The sequence below is a fragment of the Leucoraja erinacea genome, chromosome 22, assembly GCF_028641065.1.
Source record: "Leucoraja erinacea ecotype New England chromosome 22, Leri_hhj_1, whole genome shotgun sequence".
In the NCBI taxonomy this organism is placed as follows: domain Eukaryota; kingdom Metazoa; phylum Chordata; class Chondrichthyes; order Rajiformes; family Rajidae; genus Leucoraja; species Leucoraja erinaceus.
This window is the reverse complement of record NC_073398.1, coordinates 5,666,775-5,685,053: the sequence shown is the minus strand read 5'-3', so window position 1 is coordinate 5,685,053 and position 18,279 is coordinate 5,666,775. Positions and strand designations below refer to the sequence as shown.

Sequence of the window (18,279 nt, the reverse complement as noted above, 5' to 3'; positions counted from 1 at the left end):
AGAGGAATGGATCGGGTAGATGCAGAGTCTCTTGCTCAGAGCAGGGGAACCGAGAAAAAGAGAACACACAGTAGGTCTAAGGTGAGGGGGGAAAGATTAAATAGGAATCTGAGGGGTGACCTTTTCACACAAAGGGTGGTGGGTGTATGGAACAAGCTGCCGGAGGAGGTAGTTGAGGAATTTAGACAGGTACAAGGATACGACAGGTTTAGAGGGATACGGGCCAAATGCAGGCAGGTGGGACTTGTCTAGATGGGCCATGTTGGCCGGCATTGGCAAGTTGGGCCGAAGGGCCTCTTTCCATGCTATAAATTTCCATGACTCTATTATTCCACATTTCAGTTGAGAATGGAGTGGCAAAGGAAATTAGTAATTAGTAATTAACTGTCATCTCCAGCTGTTTATAATTTTTAACTGGCTGCTGGATTCAGCACACACTTTGTTTCTGAAGTGAGTGGGGTTGGGTTTTGTAGTTGAGGCTGGGGACTATCCCAACGTTGAATAAACAGTTAGACAGGTACATGGATAGGATAGGTTTAGAAACATAGAAACATAGAAATTAGGTGCAGGAGTAGGCCATTCGGCCCTTCGAGCCTGCACCGCCATTCAATATGATCATGGCTGATCATCCAACTCAGTATCCCGTACCTGCCTTCTCTCCATACCCCCTGATCCCCTTAGCCACAAGGGCCACATCTAACTCCCTCTTAAATATAGCCAATGAACTGGCCTCAACTACCCTCTGTGGCAGAGAGTTCCCGAGATTCACCACTCTCTGTGTGAAAAAAGTTCTTCTCATCTCGGTTTTAAAGGATTTCCCCCTTATCCTTAAGCTGTGACCCCTTGTCCTGGACTTCCCCAACATCGGGAACAATCTTCCTGCATCTAGCCTGTCCAACCCCTTAAGAATTTTGTAAGTTTCTATAAGATCCCCTCTCAATCTCCTAAATTCTAGAGAGTATAAACCAAGTCTATCCAGTCTTTCTTTCATAAGACAGTCCTGACATCCCAGGAATCAGTCTGGTGAACCTTCTCTGCACTCCCTCTATGGCAATAATGTCCTTCCTCAAATTTGGAGACCAAAACTGTACGCAATACTCCAGGTGTGGTCTCACCAAGACCCTGTACTACTGCAGTAGAACCTCCCTGCTCCTATATTCAAATCCTTTTGCAATGAAAGCTAACATACCATTCGCTTTCTTTACTGCCTGCTGCACCTGCATGCCTACCTTCAATGACTGGTGTACCATGACAACCAGGTCTCGCTGCATCTCCCCCTTTCCCAATCGGCCACCATTTAGATAATAGTCTGCTGTCCCATTTTTGCCACCAAAATGGATAACCTCACATTTATCCACATTATACTGCATCTGCCAAACATTTGCCCACTCACCCAGCCTATCCAAGTCACCTTGCAGTCTCCTAGTTTGGAGGGATGTGGGCCAAATGCAGGCAGATGGGACTAGTGTAGCTGGGACATGTTGGCCGGTGTGGGCAAGTCGGGCTGAAGGGCCTGTTTCCACGTCGTATGACCTCAATGCAAAAGAGCGGTGGGTAGCGGGTAGAAACGGCACTCGCTCACTGTAATATCTGCCGCTGATTGCAGGTGGGTCGCTACAGGTAGATCACCTGCCTCTCTCATCGCATTACTGTGGCAGCCGCACTTCAGAATAAGTACCTCATTGGCTGCAAAGTGCTGCGGGACTTCATAAAATGCGCTACCAAAAAAAAAATGCATGCTGCTATCGTAATAAGTGTAACAAGTGTGACTTCAGGCACCTCCCTGCGTGCGGCAGGGGGAATGGAGAGCAAACCATGGCGTGATGCCTTTGAATGGCTCCCACCAACTAATTGTCCGGGCCTCTCTCTTCCTCGCGTTAATGAAACAATCCCTGCCACACTGTTAATTAAGCCTTAGAAAGGCAGCCTGCTCAGGAGCAGGGCGAGCCATTAATCTCTGGCAAGGTACAGCTTTCCGTACACACTCTTCTCTCACACCCCGACATCAGCTCCGACTTTCAGTAAAAATCTTTGCCGTCAGTTCAGGGAATGTGCTTTTTTTTTAAATCATGCCATGTCAAGGGACATGGGGAGAAGGCAGGCATGGGTTATTGATAGGGGACAATCTGCCATGATCACAATGAATGGCGGTGCTGGCTCTCATGCACCTATTTTCTATGTTTCTATGTTTCTGTGTTACCTATGAGGATCAAGCGGGGTTTATTAAAGGCACGGCCAGGGGGGGGTGGTGGACTTTAAGAGAACGGTCACTTTCATAATGAAGTGGAGAGAAGCCATACCGACATCTCCCTCCGCACTTTGTGCGATTAAATTGCCTTTTACAACACTTCCAGGAGCGAAATTACTGGAAGTAATTTTTTTTTTTTTTTAAAGAAAAAATAGAACCAGCCACAACCAGGAAATGGTAAAGAAATCTAATCACCGAGTGAATGACCTCTGCATAAAGAAATCTGGCAAGCCTCATCTCAGCTATAAAGAAATCCGAAGGCCTGATCTTATAGAGGTGTATAAAATCACGAGAGGAATAGATAGAGGAGTCTCTTGCCCAGAGTAGGTGAATCGAGGACCAGAGAACTTAGGTTTAAGGTGAAGGGGGAAATTATTTCATTGGAATCTGAGGGGTAATGTTTTCACACATAGGGTGTTGGGTGTATGGAACAAGCTGCCATAGGTGGTGGTCCAGGCAGGGACTATCCCAGCGTTTAAGAAACAGATATAGAGGTACGTGGATGGGACAGGTTTGGAGGGATATGGACCAAACACAGGCAGGTGGGACTAGTGTAGCTGGGGCATGTTAGCTTGAGTGGGCAAGTTGGGCCGAAAGGCCTGTTTCCACACTGTAGCACTCTATGACTCTAATATGTTTATGATTTATTTAGTAGGCAAGGAAAACTGATATTTTCCCTGTTTTTTCTGAAGGCAGAAGGCCATTCAGCCCATTGAGCCTCTGCCGTTTCTCAGAGCTACACACTGTATCAGTCTTACTGCAACCTATTCCCTCTCACTGATCCATGAGCTCACACTGATTCTCCCTGCAACACTCCTGCATTATTCACCTACTGCAAGAATTAACCTAGGGACACTTTCAACCTACCCACTCTTCCAACACGTCCAGGCACCACAGGGGTTAAAATCCAGAAATAGCTTCCTACAGGAGGTTCAGCCCCTGGATGATAACCCCTGTGCCTGTAGGATAGATGCTTGGGTGACACACACCTACAAGCAAAACCCCACGCACTGACATTATATCCTGACGAGTCCCTTCCATCGGGAGCGGAAGAGACATGGCCAGTCTGGCTCTGCCTCAGCCGCCTCAGAACACGGGTCAGACGGTGCAAAGCCCTCATGCAGAAGTGGGGGTACAACAACGATGGGCCAACTGAACGTGACTGAGGGGAGACAACCCAAACTATGGAGCACCGACTCCCCTCCCCTTCCTCCCAGAGCCCTGCAAACCAGAAGATCTCAAGGTCGTCAACCCACGTGCCAGAGCCTGCGTTACGCAGTGGCTTGGAAAGTGCAGCGACACGACAGGAAGAAGAACCTACTGACAGAGTCTGGGGATGTGGGAGGACACAGGAGCACCAGGGGGGTGAACGTCCATCGGGTCACAGGGAGAACCTGCCAACTCCACACAGAGGTTAATCCGAAGTGTCGCTCTGCAGTGAACCTGAGACAGCGTGCACACCATCGGACTGACGGGCAAGGTATACATTAGCTCCCCAGAGACCCACAACTGGGAAAGAAAGCTGTGAACTTCAACAATTGCTGATGTAAGTGCAAGTTTACGCCAAGTCGCCTATCATATTTAGTTTGGAGACAGTGCGGAAACAGGCCCTTCGGCCCGTCGAGTCGGCGCCGACCAGCGATCCCTGCACCACCAGCACTATCCAGCACACACGAGGGACAATTTACAGTTTTTAACCGAAGCCAATTAAACTCCAAACCTGCACGTCTTTGGATTGTGGGAGGAAACAGACAGCGCCCGGAGAAAACCCACGCAGGTCACGGGGAGAACGTACAAACTCCGTACAGACAGCGCCCGAGGTTAGGATCGAACCTGGGTCTCTGACGCTGTGAGGCAGCAACTCTACCGCTGCACCACTGTGCCGCACAATATTAAGGGGTGACTGTATAAACATATGTAACACCGTGAGAATAAAGCTTGATTTAGGCATTACTGCACCTCCTTGCTCGTTTATCCAGTAAAGGAACAGATTCATTGTTCCTGCCTCTGTTATCTTCTCATCATCTTCGTAGAGCCACAGGACCTGTTGACAGCCAACATTCAGAGCTTGAGACTGCGCATATAGTGAGGCTCCATAATTCCTAAAACAAGAGAGAATAAGGTGTTACAACCTGGCTTTCACTGTTGCCCATAAATTACAGGGCAGGGCAGCGCAAGGGCACGAGCGGACGACAGGTGCTGCCTGTGTGGAGTTTGCACGTTCTCCACGTGATCGCGTGGGTTTCCTCCGGGTGCTCCGGTTTCCTCCCACACCCCTAACACGTACAAGTTTGGTTGGGTTAATCGGCAGTGTTAAATTACCCCGAGAGTGTAGGTGAGTGGTAGAATCTCTGAGGAGTTGACAAGTACGTGGGGGACTCAGTTAAGTAGTTTTGTCTTTACTTTAGACTTTCCAGGTGCGGCAGAGGTTCACCTGCACCTCCTCCAACCTCACCCATTGCATCCGCTGCTCTAGATGTCAGCTGCTCTACATCGGTGAGACCAAGCACAGGCTTGGCGATCGCTTCGCCCAACACCTCCGCTCGGTCCGCAATAACCAACCCGATCCCCCGGTGGCTCAGCACTTCAACTCCCCCTCCCATTCCGAATCCGACCTTTCTGTCCTGGGCCTCCTCCATGGCCAGAGTGAGGACCACCGTAAATTGGAGGAGCAGCACCTCATATTTCGCTTGTGCAGTTTGCACCCCAGCGGTATGAACATTGACTTCTCTAATTTCAGGTAGTCCCTGCTTTCTCCTCCCCTTCTCAGCTCTCCCTCAGCCCACTGGCTCCTCCTCTTCCTTTCTTCTTCACTCCCTCCACCCCCCCCCCCCCCCCCCCCGCCTCACCACACCCTCACATCAGTGTGAAGAAGGGTCTCGACTCGAAACGTTGCCTATTTCCTTCGCTCCATAGATGCTGCCTCACCCACTGAGTTTCTCCAGCATTTTTGTCTACCTTTGTCTAATTTAGTTTAATTATTTAGTTTAGGTACAGCGTGGAAACGGGCCCTTTGGCCCATCGAGTCCGCGCTGACCAGCGATCCCCCTGTACACCAGGGCTATCCCACACTAGGGACAATTTACAATTCTTACTGAGGCCAATTAACCTACAAACCTGCACATCTTTGGAGTGCGGGAGGAGGACCGGAGCACCGGAGAAAGCCCATGGGGTGACGGGGAGAACAAACAAACTCCATTCACTCAGCATTTGTAGTCAGGATCGAACCCGGGTCTCTGGTGCTATAAGGCAGCAACTCTACCATTGTGCCACGGTGTCAGGTTTTGTACATTAATTGACTTCTGTAAATTGTCCCGATTGTGTAGGATAGTGTTCATGTGCGGGTGATCGCTGGTCGGCGAGGACTCGGTCCGGTGAAGGGTCTGTTTCCACGCTGTAATCTGATTGTCGCTGTCTCATCCTGCCCTCATTGCTTATCCACTAGTGCTTATCTCTGCAGCTCACTCTCCGTGCTCTACACGCTTCCTGACTGGTGACTGGTGCCTGTGATGTCTTCCACCTAGTTTCTGCCCGCATTTAATTCAGTTTACAAGTTCATAGGAGTAGAATCAGGCCATTCAGTCCATCGAGTCTGCTCCGCCATTCAATCATGGATCTCTGCCTCCTAATCCCATTTTCCTGCCTTCTCTCCATACCCCTTGACACCCGTTCTAATCAATAATTTGTGTATCTCTGCCTTAAAAATACCCATTGACTTGGCCTCCACAGCCCTCTGTGGCAATGAGTCCCACAGATTCGCCATCCTATACTATGTATATTCCACAGATTAACTACCCTCTGACTAAAGAAGTTATTTAAGTATTTCTCATCCTTTCTAAAAGAGCGCCCCTTAATTCTGAGACTCTCCCACTAGTGGAAACATCGGGGTCGAAGGGTCGAAGCAAGTCCTGTGTTCGTGCTTGCCGTGAGTTGACCTGAGTGACCTTGAGTTGACCTACGAGTTAGATAGAGCTCTTCGGGGAATCAAGGGGTATGGGGAGAAGGCAGGAACGGGTGTACTGATTGTGGATGATCAGCCATGATCGTATTGAATGGCGCTGCTGGCTCGAAGGGCTGAATGGCCTACTCCTGCACCTATTGTATATATGTATCTGTGTACGTACCCGCCGAGTTTGCAGTCTCCGGTTCCTCCCCTCCAGGCACGAACGTACTCTGGGTTGGCCCAGAGGGACACGGCATTGAACATGCCCGTGCTGAAGTACGGTCCGACTGGGCTCAGGATGACGTAGAGCATGGCTTTGGTCGACTTCTTCAGGCCCAGGGAAGCCTGAAGGGAATGAGAGTCAAATGGTGAGTGGGCGGCACGGAGGCGCAGCGGTAGAGTCGCTGCCTTACAGCGCCAGAGACCCGCGTTCCATCCCGACAATGGGTGCTGTCTGTACGGAGTTTGCACGTTCTCCCCGTGACCTGCGTGGGTTTTCCTCCGGGATCTCCGGTTTCCTCCCCGCACTCCAAAGACGTACAGGTTTGTCGGTTAATTGGCTTTGGTAAAATAGTAACTTGTCCCTGGTGTTAGTGTGCGGGGATCGCTGGCCGGCAGGGACTCGGTGGGCCGAAGGGCCTGATTCCGCCCTGTGTCTCTAAACTAAACTAAAGTAAGCAGGCTGGGGTTTGGGGGAGGGCGTAGGAGAGATTAACGAGAATGATAGGACTCACAGGAGCTGGAGTAACTCAGCGGGTCAGGCAGCATCCCTAGGTAATGTGTCAGAAGGAACTGCAGATGCTGGTTTATACCAAAGATAGACACAAAGTGCTGGAGTAACCTGAGGGGCAACATTTTAGCACATAGAGTAGTGGGTATATGGAGCCAGTTGCCCTGTGGAGGTAGTTGAGGCAGGTATGATAACAACATTTAAAAGACATCTGGGCAGGTAGATAGATAGGAAAGGTTTAGAGGGATATGGGCCAAACATGGGCAGGTGGGACTAGCATAGATGCGGTATCTTGGTCGGCAGGGACGAGTTGGTCCGAAGGGCCTGTTTCTACGCTGTATGACACTGTGCTCTTAAGTTGCTGATCCAATATTCCAGCTAGTGGTAATTGTTCACACCGACCTTTGGGTGGCGCCACTGAGCGCTAAATTCAGTCGATGCAAATCTAAACCCTGTGATTAAGTTTGAACAATCTTTGTGTTAATAGAATTTGTGGAGATCGGATGGCCATTGCCGGTCAATTAAACAGCGTTAGATCGACACAAAAAGCTGGAGTAAAGGGCCTGTCCCACTGTACGAGCTGATTCAAGAGCTCTCCGGAGTTTGCCCTGATTCGAACTCGGAGATTTACGGTAATGGCCGCTCGTCGGTACTCGGGGCTCTCGTGGACATTTTTCAACGTGTTCAACAAGCCCGCAACAAAACATGCTGAAAAATCTTCACGAGTCTTCACGAGCTTACCGCATTTCCCGAGTACCTGTCGTTAGCGTTACGAGCCGCTAAGAGACGTCCCCGAGCTCCGACGTACCCGCTACGTACATTCTACGTGCTTACCACGAGTTTGATTTATTTTTAAACTTGGGAGAGCTCTTGAATTACCTCGTACAGTGGGACAGGCCCTTAACTCAGCGGGACAGGAAGCATCTCTGGAAGTTTTGGAATGGGTGACGTTTCGGGTCGAGACCCTTCTTCAAATGGCGTTACTGTCTGTATTTCTGGATTAATGAGAGCGGGATAAGGAACTGAGGAAAACGTGCCCTGCAGTTGAGTCTTTATTATCTCCCTCAGAGCTGGCCGCTGCAGACACTGGGGGAGCCCAGGGGAGACATGTTCACAAGTTCACACAAGTTACAAGAGTAGAATTAGGCCATTCGGCCCATCGAATCAACTTAGCCATTCTATCATGGCTGACCTCTGCCACCCAATCCCTCTTCCTGCCTTCTCCTCAAAACCCTTGACACCCGTTCGAATCAGGAATTTGTCCATCTCTGCCCGAAAAATATCCACTGACTTGGCCTCCACAGCCCTCTGCGCCAATGAGTTCCACAGATTAACTACCCTCTGACTAAAGAAGTTCCTCCTCATCTCCTTTTTAAAAGAGCGCCCTTTAATTCTGAGGCTGTGACCTCTGGTCCTAGACTCTCCCACCAGTGGAAACATCCTCTCCACATCCACTGGATAATGTGCCTTTCTGAGGTCCCCTCCTCAACCATCTAAACTCCAGCGAGTACAGGCCCAGTGCCGACAAACGCTCATCATATGCTAACCCACTCATTCCTGGAATCATTCTTGTAAACCTCCTCTGGGCCCTCCCCAGAGCCAGCACATCCTTCCTCATCAGATATGGGGCCCATGTGGCACAGCTGGTAGAGCCACCGCCTCACAGTGCTGGAGACCCGGGTTCGATCCTGACCTCGGGTGCTGTCTGTGTGTAGTTTGCACGCTCTCCCTGTTGCTGCGTGGGGGGAAAAAGCCCGCAACAAAAGCATTTCACTGTACCTCAGTACACATGGCAATAAACTAAACTATGGAGGAGATCGTATAGTTCCCCCTATACTCCAGGGGCTGATTTATTAATCCCTTGGGATGAGGTGGAAACCGGAGCACCCAGGCCACGGGAACATGCAAACTCCACACACAGTGTCAGAGGTCAGGATTGAATCCAGGTTTACTAGCAGCAACACTCTGCTAGACTGCTCTCCAAGAATTGACAGACAAACCTGTAAGAGACATGCATTTATACAATGGCGGCACAGTGGCACAGCTGGTAGAGCCGCTGCCTCACAACGCCGGAGACCCGGGTTCGATCCTGACCTCGGGTGCTGCCTGTGTGTGTGGAGTTTACACGTTCTCCCTGTGACCGCGTGGGTTTTCTCCGGGTGCTCCACTTCCCTCCCACATCCCAAAGTCACGCGGGTTTGTAGGTTAATTGGCCCTCTGTAAATTGCCCCTGGTGTGCAGGGAGTGGATGAGAAAGTGGGATAACATAGAACTAGTGTGAAGAGGTGATCGATGGTCGGTGTGGACTCGGTGGGTAGAAGGGCCTGTTTTCATGCTGCATCTCTAAACTAAAAAAAACCCCACACGTGTACGCATCTAAGTGTATGTGCGTGCGGACAGTCCTGACCAAAGATCCTATGGCGGAGCAAGATAGACCACTCCTGCTAAATGCAATGGGCTGACGTGTAGTACGCAACGGAGTGGAACATGGGCCTTTTTTTCATCCATTTCAGTAACCCGACCCGACGCGACCCGACCCGACCCGACCCGACCCGACTCGCAGTGAAAAGCTTTTGTTGCGGGAGAACAGTTTGTGTACATAAATTAAAATTCTGAAAATGAGAAGATTTTTCCCAAATAACTTTTATTTTTACGAGGATGTTTCCGTAACTGGCTTCCGTCTCCGCACTAGTATCCTACGGGATCTTTGGTGCGGAGACGGAAGCCGGTTACGGAAATGGGGCCGAAAATTACCCATGAATCTGCCCATGACCGTACTACGTCTTTTTCGTTGAGTCGACTATCTTGCTCGCTGTAGGACCTTTGGTCCTGACCCAGAACGTCGCCTGTCCATTCCCTCCGCAGATGCTGCCTGACCTGCTGAGTTCCTCCAGCACTTCGTGATTTGCGGTTCCGTACACACCCAGGGGCGCGTGCACAGCAGACACACACCTGAACATGTAGAGAAACAAATATACGGGTGTGTGCGAACACACACATACAGGCGCACCAAGATAAGCATGCAGGTACAAGCACAAGTGCACACAGACTTGTGAGCACACACTCACATACACGCACACATGCGTGCGCGGGCGACCATAAATTCACACCTCTGTCCCAATAAACGTCGGACGAATGTACAAGCTTCCCTCGGTGCTGTACGGCACCCACTCTTTGTCCACCTCCACCAGCTTTTTGATGCATTCCAACAGCTCGGCCCGATCAAAAGTCTAGGCAAAGAAACATTTGTTTTAATTCAGTTAGTTTACTAATGTTATTGTCACGTGCACAGAGGTACAGGGAAAAGCTTTCTGTGCCCCAAGGAATAAACTTCTAGCCTGCTCAACCTCACCCTGTAACTGAAGCCCTCGGGTCATGGCCACATCCTTCTCTGCCCCCCCCCCCCCCCCTTCCAACTTAGTCATGGAGTGAAACGGTGTGGAAACAGGCCCCTCGGCCCAACTTGCCCACACTGGCCAACATAGTCCCAGCTAAACTAGTCCCACCTGCCTGCGCTTGGTCCATATCCCTCCAAACCTGTCCTATCCATGTACCTGTCTAACTGTTTCTTAAACATTGGGATAGTCCCAGCCTCAACTATATCCTCTGGCAGTTCATTCCATACACCCACCACCCTTTTGTGTGGAAAAAGTTACCCCTCAGATTCCTATTAAATCTTTTCCCCTTCACCTTGACCCTGTGTCCTCTGGCCCTCGATTCCCCTACTCTGGGTGAGAGACTCTGTGCTTTTACCCAATCTATTCCTCTCGTGATTTTATTGGAGTTGGTTTCTAATTGTGTTTTTCTCGCTAATGTCTTGTTTCTAGCTCCTGTCTTTTTTTTATTTTTACTGTCTTGTGGAATTTAGGTGTAAGCTATGGTTTTGTGTGTTGTCTGAGTCTATGTGTCTGTGCTGCTGCTGCTGCAAGCAAGATGTCCATTGAACCTGTATTTCACTGTACTTGTATATGTGGCAATAAACTCCACATGACTTCACAAGGAATTTCACCGCACCTTTTGTGAATGACAATAAACAAAACAAAATTAAATTAACTACCCAGGTTTAATCCAGACCTTGGGTGCTGTCGGTGTGGAGATCATGGCTGATCTATCTTTCCTCCACAACCCCATTCTCCAGCCTTCTCCCCTTCGACACCCTTACTAATCAACAAACCGCCTTAAAATCATTGCCACAGCCGTCTGTGGCAACGAATTCCACAGATTCACCACCCTCCGAATAAAAAGGTTGCTCCTCATCTCCATTCCAAAGGTAGACAAAAATGCGGGAGAAACTCAGTATCTATGGAGCGAAGGAAATAGGCAACGTTTCGGACCAAATCCCTTCTTCAGACTGATTAAGGGCGGGGGAGGGGCGGGAAGAAGAAAGGAAGAGGAGGAGCCCAAGGGCTGAGGGAGAGCTGAGAAGGGGAGGAGACAGTGAAGTCTACCGGAAATTGGAGAATTCAATGTTCATACGGCTGGGGTGCAGACTGCCCAAGCGGAATATGAGGTGCTGTTCCTCCAATTTCCGGTGGTGCTCCCTCTGGCAATGGAGGAGGCCCAGGACAGAAAGGTCGGATTCGGAATGGGAGGGGGTGTTGAAGTGCTGAGCCACAGGGAGATCAGGTTGGTAATTGCGAACTGAGCGGTGTTGGGCGAAATGATCGCCAAGTCTACACATGGTCTCACCGATGTAGATCAGCTAAAGGTGTCCATTTATTCTGAGGCTCTGACCTCTGTTCCTAGACTCTCCCACTAGTGGACACATCCTCTCCACATCCACTCTATCCAGGCCTTTCACTCTTAAGCTTCAATTGTTAATCCTGGCTAAATTGGACCAACTCGGACTTCAAAATGGGGTTACGTTTCAGGGTTGCTGGGATATTTGGTCAAATTGGAATTACTCTTTGCAGAGCTGGGACAGGCTGAGAGAGGTGGCAGGGAGTCTGGAGCTTAGATACAATTTGCAAGCAAAGAATGGGAATGCCTGCAAACCCTGTCAATCTGGTGCAAAATGCATAGAATGGATTGGATGGCTGCAAACCAGACATATACCTTAAATAGCTTGTAAATAATGTTGCAGAGTCTGACTCTGCTAAGTGTTGATTGGATGAAGTGTTGAGCCTTGTGTGGGTTTTCTGTTAATCCGGGTTAATTTTTCCAAGTTGACTTCATCTCGAAGTCCGTTGTGAATACAATGTGTTGAACTGTTGTATTATTGGGTTAGCGGAATGCCTGATATGTATGGGGTTAGTTGATATGTGTAATTGGGTGATTAAGAGACCACCCCATGTGGTTCGGCCCCTCGAGACCACGAGGCTCAACGTCGATCTTCTGGAAGAGTGCTCAGGACCGCATACCCTTCTGGAGTGTCTCTGTTTGAGCGAGGCCTAGAGGGCTTGAACAAGCAGACGCAGGGATCGAACCCGCGGTGGGATAGGTACAGTGTGTGATCTGTGACGTGCTTTTGGTAAAATAAAATCTAGTTGATTCAAGTGCTCGATTCGGTGTTTTTACTGAAACTAGACTGGGGGTGAAGCTTACAAACGAGCAATTATCACAATGAGGTGCCCCCTCATCCTTCCAAACTCCAGCGAGTACAGGCCCAGTGCCGTCAAACGCTCATCTTATGTTAACGCACTCATTCCCGGGATGATTCACATGATCGGTCTACGTACTCACTGGTAAAGCCACCCTGATGGTAGATCTCAGCATCCGGTCCATGTTCAGCATGGGTCGAAACAGCCGTATCTTGCTGTCCACTCCTCGATACGCTTTCAATCCCTCGAAGAGCTGTGGGCAGATATTGCCAGGTAAGATATGAATCCAGAAAATCAGAACAATGGTCAACAAAGATATGGTCTCCTTTCATCGATATATTACAAGTATAATATGGTGCAACATAACTCTGGTAATTAACCATTATCTAGGTGAGGTGTGTGGAAAGACATGAAGTAGGTATATATATCCCTTTTCTTTTCTGTTCTGTTTTCTTTTTTTCCTTTTCTTTTCTCGCCTTTTTTTTAATCTTTATATATTTCTTATTTTTGCTCCTCTTTTCTGGGCTCTTTTTTTCTACATCTCTATGGGCTCTTTCGTGTGGTGAATCTGTGGAATTCTCTGCCACAGAAGGTAGTTGAGGCCAGTTCATTGGCTATATTTAAGATGTGGCCCTTGTGGCTAAAGGCATCAGGGGGCATGGAGAGAAGGCAGGTACAGGATACTGAGTTGGAAGATCAGCCATGATCATATTGAATGGCGGTGCAGGCTCGAAGGGCCAAATGGCCTACTCCTGCACCTATTGTCTATGTTCTATGTTGCTATCCTTCTCTCTATCTATCCACAAATTACCAATTGTTAACTTTTGGGGCCTACACATCACTACTTTCCTTAATCTCTTCTTCTTTCTTCTTTTCTTGCATCTATTATTTTTATATTGTTAAATTTAAAACCAGAAGATGTACACAAAATGTATTATGTTGTATACCATGGTTTATATGACTGTACATTGCTTCAAATAAAAGAAAATTAAAAAAGATATGAATCCAAACCATGACGTCAAAGCCACAAACCGTAATCAAGAAAAGCTGATCTCCCAAGTGTTCACATAGATTGCAGAGAGTCGTACACGTGGCCCGGTCCATCACACAGACAAGACGTCACATCATTAACACCATCTACATTTCGTGCTGCCTCGGAAAAGCAGCCAACATAATCAAAGACTTGTCCCACCCCAGTCCCATTTCCTTCTGCTTACTTCCGACCGGCAGGACGTACAGAATATCCACTAACTTGGTCTTCGTAGCCTCTGTGGCAATGAATTCCACAGTTTCACCACCCACTCGCTGAGGAAATTCCTCCTCATCTCCTTTCACATTCCTAAGTGATAGAAGCAGTATTAGGCCATTTGGCCCATCAAGTCGACTACAACATTCAATCATTACTGATCTATCTCTCCCTCTCAAAAACCCATTCTCCTGCCTTCTCCCCATAACCCCTGACACCCCTACAGATCACAAATCTATCTATCTCTGACTTAAAAATATCCATTGGCTTGGCAATGAGAGAGAGAGTTTGCAAGAGAGAGTTAGATTTAGCTCTTAGAGATAAGGGAGTCAATGGGATATGGGGGAAAAGGCAGAATTGGATGATCTTGGATGATCAGCCATGATCATATTGGATGGCGGTGCTGGCTCGAATTGCCAAATGGCCTACTCCTGCATCTATTCTCTATGTTTCTATGAATTCCACAGATTCATCACCCTCTGACAAAATCCTCCTCATCTTCCCAAAGGCCTTTTATTCTGTGGCTATGACCTCTAGTCCTGAACTCTCCCCCTGGTGGAAACATCCTGTCCACATCCACTCTATCCAGGCCTTTCACTATTCGGTAAGTTGACTGTGGGATCTTGCCCTGCACAAACTGGCCACTTCCAATGTTACCTGTCACAGGCTGCTTCAGGGGGGGGTGAAGCTGAGGTTGTGATGAGCTCTGCTTTCAGCCTGTGACTAGTGCTATGCCTCAGGGATCAGGGCTGGGCCCATTGCTGTTTCTGTTTCTTATCAACCACTTGGATGAGAATATACAGGGCATGATTAGTAAGTTTGCAGATGACACTAAAGTGGGAGGTATTGTAGATAGTGAAGATGGTTATCACAGTTTGCAGCAGGATGGGCAAGTGAGCTGAGGAATGGTCAATGGAGTTTACAAGAGGGAGTTAGATTTAGCTCTTCGGGTCAATAGGATAAGTGTGAGTTGTTGCATTTTGACAAGTCAAATCAGGGCAGGACCTTCACAGTGAATCGCGGGGCTCTGGGGAGTGTCTGGGGAGTCCAGCGCCTTAGTTCCTTCAAAGTGGAGTCACATAGATAGGGTCATCAAGAAGGTTTTTGGCACTTCCTCAGTCAGGGTACTGAGTGACCTTTTTCACACCGAGAGTTGTGAGTCTGTGGAATTCTCTGCCTCAGAGAGTGGTGTGGAGGCAGAGAATTCCACAGACTCACAACTCTCTGTCTCTGGATACTTTCAAGAGAGAGTTAGATAGGGCTCTTAAAAATAGCGGAGTCAGGGGATAAGGGGAGAAGGCAGGAACGGGGTGCTGATTGGGGATGATCAGCCATGGCTGGCTCGAGGGGCCGAATGGCCTACTCCTGCACCTATTGTCTACAGAGTTGGGATGTTATGTTACAGTTGTACAAGAGGTTGGTGAGGATGCACATGGAGGATTGTGTTCAGTTTTGGTCACCCTGCTATAGAAAAGATGTTGTTAAGCTGGAACAGAGAAGTACTGAGAAGATTTAGAAGGATGTTGCCAGGACCTGAGGCCCTGAGCTATAGGGGGAGGTTCGTCAGACTAGGACTTTATTCTTTGGAGCGCAGGGGGATGAGGGGTGATCTTATAGAGATCTATCTACAGAGGTGTATCTTTGGTGATCTTATAAAGGTGTATAGATCATGAGGGGAATTAATAAGACAGACGCTCAGAGTCTTTGGGTATCGGCCCGAAACGTTGCCTATTTCCTTCGCTCCATTGATGCTGCCTCACCCGCTGAGTTTCTCCAGCACTTGTGATAACCTTCCTCTTTCACCCAGAGTAGGGCAATCGAGAACCAGAGGACATATGTTTACGGTGAGGAGGGAAAGATTTAATAGAAACCTGATGGGCAACTTTTCTACACCCAAAGAGTGGTGGGTAAACGGAACGAGCTGCCAGATGAGACCACACCTGGAGTATTGCGTACAGTTTTGGTCTCCAAATCTGAGGAAGGACATTCTTGCCATAGAGGGAGTGCAGAGAAGGTTCACCAGACTGATTCCTGGGATGTCAGGACTGTCTTATGAAGAAAGACTGGATAGACTTGGTTTATACTCTCTAGAATTTAGGAGACTGAGAGGGGATCTTATAGAAACTTACAAAATTCTTAAGGGGTTGGACAGGCTAGATGCAGGAAGATTGTTCCCGATGTTGGGGAAGTCCAGGACAAGGGGTCACAGCTTAAGGATAAGGGGGAAATCCTTTAAAACTGAGATGAGAAGAACTTTTTTCACATAGAGAGTGGTGAATCTCTGGAACTCTCTGCCACAGAGGGTAGTCGAGGCCAGTTCATTGGCTATATTTAAGAGGGAGTTAGATGTGGCCCTTGTGGCTAAGGGGATCAGAGGGTATGGAGTGAAGGCAGGTACGGGATACTGAGTTGGATGATCAGCCATGATCATATTGAATGGCGGTGCAGGCTCGAAGGGCCGAATGGCCTACTCCTGCACCTAATTTCTATGTTTCTATGAGGCAGTTGAGGAAGGAGCTAACACAACGTTTAAAAACATTTGAACATGTACATAGATAGGATAGGTTTAGAGGGATAATAGACATAAAGTGCTGGAGTAACTCAGCAGGTCAGGCAGCATCTCTGGAGGAAATGGACAGGTGATGTTTCGGGTCGGGACAATTCTTCACAAACTTTATGGATATCATTGAAATAAACCAGCATCTGCAGTTCTTTGTTTCTACATCTAGGTTTAGCAGAATATGGGCCAAATGTGGGCAGGTGTGACTAGTATTGATGGGGCATGTTGGTTGGCGTGGGTAAGTTGGGCCGAAGGGCCTGTTTCCATGCTGTATGACTCTATGACAAGTCTCTTCCTTCAGGAGAGCAGCACTCTTGCACTGCCTGCTAATAGCCACTAGAGGATGCAGTGAGCCACAGAATCTCAAAGTCATACAGGCATCGAGTTGTACAACGTGAGACAGGCCCTTTGGCTCATCTTGCCCACACCGACCAACAGTTGTCTCATCATACCCTGTAACTGCCCTAGTATCATTGATCACTGTGTGTTAGACTAACTTACTGGGACTCCTAAACCAGAAGACTAACAAATTCAAACCATGAGTCTTCTCTAACTTCAAGTAACCCTGGTCACGGTGGCGCAGCGGTAGAGTTGCTGCCTTACAGCGAAAGGCAGCGCCGGAGACCCGGGTTCGATCCCGACCACGGGTGCTGTCATAGAAACATAGAAAATAGGTGCAGGAGTTGGCCATTCGGCCCTTCGAGCCTGCACCGCCATTCAATATGATAATGGCTGATCATCCAACTCAGTATCCCGTACCTGCCTTCTCTCCATAACCCCTGATCCCTTTAGCCACAAGGGCCACATCTTACTCCCTCTTAAATCTAGTCAATGAACTGGCCTCAACTACCTTCCGTGGCAGAGAATTCCACAGATTCGCCACTCTCTTATGTAAAAACTGATTTTCTCATTGACTGTAAATGATTGTCTGTACGGAGTTTGTACGTTCTCCCCGTGACCTGTGTGGATTTTTTCCAAGATCTTCGGTTTCCTCCCACACTCCAAAGACGTACGGGTTTGTAGGTTAATTGACTTTGGTAAATGGAACAATTGTCCCCAGTGGGTGAAGGATAGTGTTAATGTGCGCGGGTCGCTGGTCATGCTGGCCTGTGTGGGCAAGTTGGGCTGAAGGGCCTGTTTCCACGCTGGGTCACTCTATGACCGTATGAGTCTAACTCACCTCCACTGAGTAATGGAGGGCGGAGGTGGCGGGATGCAGCGAGAGGTTCTGCAGCGGCTGGATGCGTGGTCTCTCCCAGCCTCCTGCCAACGTCCAGTGAATGACGAGCATGTGGTCAGTGAACACCGTGCCAAACGCCAGGTGCTTCACATCCGGTTTCTCCGCCACACTTTGAACCAACTCAATATCCAGGTCCGAGGCCTACAAGACATAAGACACATACAATCAGAAATATGAAAAGCTTCGACTCAACAAAAGGCCGAAACAGTGGCGCAGCGGTAGAGGTGCTGCCTCTCAGCGCATGCGAACGCAAGTTTATACGTTCCCCCCGTGACCAGCGTTGGTTTTCTCCGAGATCTCCGGCTTCCTCCTACACCCCAAAGACATACAGGTTTGTAAAATAAATGGCTTGATATATGTATAAATTGTCCCTGGTGTGTGTAGGATACTGTCGGCGTGCGGGGATCACTGGTCGGCGTGGACCTGGTGGGCTAAAAGGCCTGTTTCCGCGCTGTATCTCTGAACCAAACTAAACTAAACTGAGCTGGTGTGTAACACAACGGAGAAAGCACAGGATAGAAACAGGCACTTCAGCCCACTGGCCCATGCTTTAGTTTCAGGTTAGTTTAGAGATAAAGCACGGAAATAGGCCCTTCGGCCCACCGAGTCCATGCAGACCATGCCGCAAACTAACACTATCCTACACTCTAGGGAGAATTTACAAATTATACCAAGCCAATTAACCAACAAACCTTAATGTCTTTGGAATGTGGGAGGAAACCAGAGCACCCGGGGAAACCCACGTGGGGAGAACGTACAAACTCCGTACAGA

At 48.7% G+C, this 18,279-nt stretch overlaps 1 protein-coding gene across 1 annotated transcript in view; it reads right to left on the bottom strand.

Annotated features, from left to right (window-relative positions):
* Positions 1-18,279, bottom strand: part of bcat1 (branched chain amino-acid transaminase 1, cytosolic) — a 55,814-nt gene that overhangs the window by 18,554 nt on the left and 18,981 nt on the right. The window contains exons 3-7 of the mRNA XM_055652826.1: positions 17,448-17,648; positions 12,604-12,714; positions 10,032-10,151; positions 6,373-6,536; positions 4,208-4,350 (exon numbers count right to left, since the gene is read on the bottom strand). Of these exons, the coding sequence (XP_055508801.1) occupies positions 4,208-4,350; positions 6,373-6,536; positions 10,032-10,151; positions 12,604-12,714; positions 17,448-17,648 (739 nt within the window). The remainder of the gene's footprint in view (positions 1-4,207; positions 4,351-6,372; positions 6,537-10,031; positions 10,152-12,603; positions 12,715-17,447; positions 17,649-18,279) is intronic.